Source organism: Lycium ferocissimum, chromosome 3, assembly GCF_029784015.1.
Source record: "Lycium ferocissimum isolate CSIRO_LF1 chromosome 3, AGI_CSIRO_Lferr_CH_V1, whole genome shotgun sequence".
NCBI classification, from domain to species: Eukaryota; Viridiplantae; Streptophyta; class Magnoliopsida; order Solanales; family Solanaceae; genus Lycium; species Lycium ferocissimum.
Genome location: NC_081344.1, coordinates 26,059,460 through 26,066,029, shown reverse-complemented (window position 1 = coordinate 26,066,029; position 6,570 = coordinate 26,059,460). Strand labels below are relative to the sequence as shown.

The 6,570-nt window shown below is 36.2% G+C and overlaps 1 protein-coding gene across 1 annotated transcript; it reads left to right on the top strand.

The window, feature by feature from the left end:
• The first annotated feature begins 1,003 nt into the window (after positions 1-1,003).
• LOC132050106 (serine hydroxymethyltransferase 7-like) lies at positions 1,004-6,466 on the top strand. Its single transcript, XM_059441164.1, has 5 exons — positions 1,004-1,489; positions 1,998-2,475; positions 3,719-4,124; positions 5,677-5,778; positions 5,866-6,466. The coding sequence occupies exons 1-5, from the start codon at positions 1,083-1,085 to the stop codon at positions 6,087-6,089; spliced, it is 1,617 nt and encodes a 538-aa protein (XP_059297147.1). The 5' UTR covers positions 1,004-1,082; the 3' UTR covers positions 6,090-6,466.
• The last annotated feature ends 104 nt before the right edge of the window (positions 6,467-6,570 follow it).

Here is a 6,570-nt window from a genome sequence, read left to right as displayed (position 1 = left end):
TTTTTGGGTCAATTAAGTTGCGGACTCCTCTTCTTTAGCTAGTGACCTTCAATATGTCATCATTTTTTTTCTTTTTCTGCCTCTTTTTCTTTTTTAATTCATGAAAAAATATTTGGGAAAAGTGAAAGTGACTCTGCAGACCCTCTTTTTTATATTTTTTTCATTCTTTCCTTCTAAGAACAAAGGAATGATAAGATGCTTACAGATTCAATGTCTTATTACATGTTAATAAATTCTACTTGATAAATATACAAAATTTAAATTTTATGTTCTTAAACTTGTCGGGTAATGCTAGAATTGTCAACTTACTACATATAACAAAAAAAAACTATTTTTGGAAGAGATCAAAAAGAAAAGTAATACTACTATAGAGGGAGGATAAAAAAAAATTCGGAAAAGTAAAAAATTACTCAACTTTAAAAAATAGTTATTCATACTACTCATCGTTATCTTTAGGGCCAATTATACTTTTTATCTTGTAAATTCAATTATACCCTGTCTAATAGGCTATTATACGTCCCGTTTCTTCAAAATTATTTTACCCTCAAATAATTTTTTTTTACCCGCTAAAATAACCCAACCCGACTTGAATTTTTTTCCAGCCAAACTAATACGGAAATTTTTATTTTTTTTTGCTAGAAAAATTATCCGTATTAGTTTTGTTGGAAAAAAAAAATTCGGGTTGGGTTGGGTTATTTTAGTGGGTAAAAAAAATTATTTGAGGGTAAATAATTTTGAAGGGTCGGGATGATGCCACGTACGGCGCCCGTAGACATAAGATAATCGAATTTATAAGATAAATCTCTTGACATGATAATTACTAAAAGATAACGAAGCATGAATGAACTATTTTTCAAAGCTGCGAATTTTGTTTTTCCGAAAAAAAATTTCATTCTCGTTGAACCGAAAAGTGAACACGTGGAGCGGGTTTCCTTAAAATTACAACTAATTGTCCAGATACATCCCCCCCTTGAATCTTCCCCGTCTTATATAATACTACTAGTAGTAGTAATTGCGTATAACAAATACTTACAAATCAAAATATTTACCTCTTCTACTTTGTGTTTTGTACCTTACAGTTTATGGAAGTTCCGGCTTCAATCAGATGCAGCTCCTCCTCGTCCTCTTGCATGCACCTCCACCAGCCTTACTGCAACTCCAATGGGGATGTGGAAGAGTTCCGCATTCTAGGGCATTCGCTGTGCTTAAAGCGGAAGAGAGATATTGACTCTTCTTCTTCTTCGACAAAGAGTTTTGAAGTTATACATTCGAATGAGCTTGAATCACGAAGAAATGCTGTAAGGGAATGGGGTAATGAGGGACTGAGGGTAGCTGATCCTGAAACATTTGAGATTATGGAGAAGGAGAAACAAAGGCAATACAAAGGCATCGAGTTAATTGCTTCAGAGAATTTTGTGTGCAAGGCTGTAATGGAGGCATTAGGTAGCCATTTAACAAACAAGTATTCTGAAGGAATGCCAGGGGCAAGGTATTATTGGAATAAATAATTCAAAGTTGTAGGAACAGGATTTGGTATTTTAATTCATGTCTAATTAGGATTTATAGTTAAATTTATATAAGAATAAGTTTTCCAGTATATAGTCAAAATACTCCCTTCATTTCAAATTTCAAAACAAGTGGTGCTTTTAGCTTGAGCATACCTCTTACGAAAACTATTCATTTCTAGAAAGTAAGATGTAATTTTACTAACATACTCTTAATAAATACCTTGAAAAAAGATGTAGCTTTTTAGTAGTTTTTTTTTTTGGTTATGTAAGGTAAAATCGGAAGAACATCATTAATGCCTTCTTGATTATATAAAACACCACTTATTTGAAACAAAATGAAAAGATAAAAACACCATTTATTTTGAAATGGAGGGAGTATGTATTATAAATTGGATGTTGTTGGCTATTTTCATAACCAGAGATATTGTGGAGAATTATAAAAAGCATTCAGAGATTCATAGAATGTATAAACAAAATATTTTTCATCAGGTATTATGGTGGGAATCAGTTTATAGATGAAATCGAGATGCATTGTTGTAAGCGTGCATTGCTTGCTTTTGGACTTGATCAAGACAATTGGGGTGTCAACGTGCAGCCTTATTCATGCACCTCAGCTAACTTTGCTGTTTATACTGGTTTGTTACTACCCGGTGATCGGATAATGGGTTTGGATACACCATCTGGCGGAAACACTAGTCATGGATATAATCTTCCTAATGGAAGGAAAGTTTCAGGGGCTTCAATATTTTTTGAGAGTTTGTCTTATAAGGTTGACCCTCAAACTGGGTGTGTAGATTTTGATAAGCTTGAAAAAAGAGCTCTCGATTTCCGGCCCAAGATTCTTATATGTGGGGGGAGCTCATATCCCCGGGAATGGGATTATGCTAAGTTTAGACAAATTGCTGATAAATGTGGAGCAGTGTTAATGTGTGACATGGCACAGATTAGTGGTCTTGTCGCCGCAAAGGTAATTTTTTTTTTCTTTTCGTGGATTGCTGTTGGTTATATTTATCACACTATTTCGTTGTTGTTAATGTTCTTTTATCTCAATGGTCTGTTCTGCTTTCCTTATTAGTTGCCTTGTTTTCTTCACTGCTGCATTTCCATTTTCATAGCTAATTTGATTTGCGATACTTGAGCCGAGGGTCTTTCGGAAACAGCCTCTCTACATCCACAAGGTAGGGGTAAGGTTTGCGTACACTCAACCCTCCTTAGACCCCACTTTGTGGGATTATACCGGGTATGTTGTTATTGTTTTTGCTGTTGGTTATTTATTTAGTTTACCACCTTCTTTCCCCCATATAGCATGTAAATCAGTTTACTTGCTTCTTTGGCCAGTTTAGTCCTCACTGTTGATCTCTTTAAGGTGATTTGAAAGATCTTGTTCTAAAAGGTGATTTCTCAGGCTGCATTTTAAGTAAATGTGATTTCTTAGGCTGTCTAACTACACTTTACTGACAACAACATGCTTCTTGTGCATTTTGGGTTTTAGTTCCTTTATTTTGCATCCCTTCTATAACGTGACAATTTTCTGATTGAGAAACATTAGCTATTTCTGCTTTGTGGTTGTAGCGTCATAATTGTGGTGCCATTTTGTTACCTGCTGACTCTATGTAATGACAACTTTGACTGTAAAGCAAATCCCAAGCAACTTGAGAAACCGGTTAAGCTTTTATAGGAAAATCATGATTTTTGGATGCAACATGTTACTATGGAATAGCTATGCTACTGTTTCTTCTTTCCTATTTCGATACAGTTACATATTTTAGGGTTTAAATTGTGTTATCAATTGCTACAGTTTTAAGTAAATTTACTTCAATTGCTATGACCTTTTCTTTTGTACGTGTTTCAACTTATCTGAAGGTAGTTATTGTTAGAAATGGTTAATTTTTGGTTGTCACTGAGCTGGGTGACGAGTTCATTTGCCTGGGATTCTTTAACCTGATTTGACTACTCTGAAAAAAACTACATTATTTACTTTGGTTTTCATTTGTTAAATAAAAAGATGAAGACATCTACGTGGATTGATTTTAGGAAGCAATGTTGCAGACTAAAAGATATCAAGTATCTCTGTGCTTTTTGCTGCGCTGAATAAATTTGTTGGCATGAATTTTTTTGTCCTTCATGTTACTCTTGTTTCCCGTTGGTTCCTTTTCTTATATTTGTGATCAGGCCATCTGCTAATCTACTGCGTGGTTCTGTCTCTGCAGGAATGTTTGAGTCCCTTTGACTATTGTGACATTGTTACCTCAACGACCCATAAAAGTCTTCGAGGCCCTAGGGGAGGTATTATTTTCTTCAGGAAAGGTTCAAAGCCAAGGAAGAGAGGCATGCTTTTGAATCAAGGTGATGGCAGTGATAAATATGATTTTGAGGAGAAGATAAACTTTGCTGTTTTTCCTGCTCTGCAAGGTGGGCCACACAATAACCATATCGCTGCCCTAGCTGTGGCATTGAAACAAGTGGCTAGTCCTGAATACAAGGCGTATATGCAACGAGTAAAGAGAAATGCTCAGGCGTTAGCAGCTGCTTTAATGAGAAGGAACTGTAGGCTGGTCACTGGAGGGACAGACAATCACATGATACTGTGGGATCTGACGAATCTTAGGTTAACAGGTGAATATCTTTTTCTCGAGTCCCTTCTCTTGCCAGAAGTTCAGTTAGTATTTTATTCGGTAACATTATTAGACTTGTGTCTGACAAGATGCATGAAATGTTACCATTTGATGTACTTCTTTTCTTTATTGTGGTTAGCCAGCCCCCCCGTTTTCCTCTTTGGTCATTTCTTATCAAGTATGAGAAAGGGATAGTGGATGGAAGATAGGGTTGAAGGGAAAAAAAGATTAATCAGCACAAGTATGTTTTTTGGTTGTAGAGTCCAGTATAAGTCACTCCTTAAACACATTTAGACAATCAAGGGCATTAGGCTATTACTCTTTTCTACTCATACTACTGAGCTCAATGAACTGCACAAGTCTTCTTTGGTTAAGTTAGTGGTTTTCCTATGATGTTGATATCGATTTGTTTGATGGCATCTCTAAATGAACTTTCCTTCTGCCTTACTTTTGCGATGATTGATTTCTTGTTTTCTACAATCCTGGTACCAATAATTGTCCAATTTTGATAGCATCGCGCATTATGTCTAGTCTTTAGGTTTATCTAATATACTAAAATCCTAACTGCTTTGCTGCTCATGAAAACTGAAAAATTGGAGGCATTCTCATGCAAGCGCGAGTGATGATAAATCTCATGTAATTTTAGTTGTTATATCTTAAATTAAAAGGGAAGGGAATTAGTTATATGGGACGACGGAGGACAATCTCCATTAATGTTGTTGAGAGGCAGCAAATCTGCCACATCTTACCTGCGAGGCCTTGATGCCTAGAGGAACATGAATGCTTGTCATTTATTCTGTCTCTCTTCTGAACTTGAACGCATTGGTTTGACTTGATTCAATTGTGAAGATGGCAATGGAAAATGTGTTTTTTTTTTTTTTTAATTAGTTTGAAGAGTCCCACATCAGTCCTTTATGGAATGGCTGGTCTCTTTAATATGGCTTGGACAATCCTCACCTCTTGAGCTAGCTTTGGGATTGAGTTAGGCTCAAGATCCATAACAATTAGTAACCGAATAAACATGTGGTGTCCACTGATTTGTTTTTGTGCATTTTGCTACTGCTTGAACTTGATACAGCACATAGAGTTCAACACATTCGATTGTTTAAGCTTCTAATTGTAAGTATTTGGCTAGGCTTCTAATTGTAAGTTTCAACAGAATATAGTCGGAATTTGATACCAGTAATTGTCTTGCACTTGAGATGGTAGTCAGATGAAAAGGGAGGTGGAGATCAATGTACCAAACCAACCTAATTTTTAATAATACTAGTATGTGATGTTTGAACGCACTATTTTATGGGTATACTGGACATTTAGTCCTGGAAAATAGGTATCTCAACTACAGTATTAATTAGGTGTAATTTAACTTGTGCACTTCTAGAATAAGTGATTAATGGGTTTAGTGCACTTGCATAATGATGGAACCTCTTCCTGCAATCTTCTTGCCTTCTGATTATGGGATAGGTCTCTCTCATGGAACTGCAATTGCAGTTGCTTAATTGCTGCAAATTTGCCACTGTTATATTGATCATTATACTAATATATTTTTGTAGGTAAGAATTTCGAAAAGGTCTGTGAGTTGTGTCACATCACTGTCAACAAAGTGATGATCTTTGATGATAATGGAAGTATGACCCCAGGAGGTTTGAGGATAGGTAAGCCTGTTGATGCTGAGTTGCATACATCAACTTTCAGGAGTTGAAAAGCCCTTTATGTAATTTCTTTTGTTGCTCTGGCTGCAGGGACCCCTGCTATGACAACAAGAGGCTGCCAAGAGAATGATTTTGAAATGATAGCAGATTTCCTCCTTAAAGCAGCACAGATTGCTAGTTCAGTACAGAAAGATCATGGAAGGCTTGCAAAGGCTTTCTTGAAGGGCCTTGAGAACAACAATGACATTATTGAGCTACGGACACGTGTTGAAAATTTTGCTTCATTGTTTGCAATGCCTGGATTTGAAGTATAGTCAAGCTGGAGGAATTCTGGCGGAGAACCACTTTCTTGTTTTTTGTCGACTGGCAACTCACTCTCATTTCTTGTCTAAACAATTTACTTGGACTACTATAACGTCCAGTTGAGCCTTTTCCACTCCACCAACCTTACTCAAGACATGCCATTTCAGGTGACATGACAATTTGACATTGGCCACACTTTTGAGTGTTTAGCTGAGGTTTTGGTACAGGAAATAGCGTACCGCAGGAAGACAAGATTCTTCTGTTTTATTTATTTTGGCATATTGTCCTAGTTCGGCATATTGTCCTAGTTCGTGCATTATCCTTCTTCGTACCTATGGTACTACACAGCAAGTATTATTATTGGATTGAAGATATACATATTCTGTTATTTTTCTCGATTAAGAGGTTACAACGTCCGTGGGAGTCCGGAACCAAAATGCCCCCAAAAAAATCATTTTAAACCAAAATACCCCAACAACAAAAAAAATGTTA

Excerpts from the sequence above, each read along its gene's own strand:
- LOC132050106 (XM_059441164.1), top strand. The coding sequence starts at position 1,083 with ATGGAAGTTCCGGCTTCAATCAGATGCAGCTCCTCCTCGTCCTCTTGC. Across the intron at positions 2,476-3,718 it reads GTGGTCTTGTCGCCGCAAAG|GAATGTTTGAGTCCCTTTGA; the intron begins GTAATTTTTTTT and ends CTGTCTCTGCAG. Across the intron at positions 5,779-5,865 it reads CCCAGGAGGTTTGAGGATAG|GGACCCCTGCTATGACAACA; the intron begins GTAAGCCTGTTG and ends CTCTGGCTGCAG.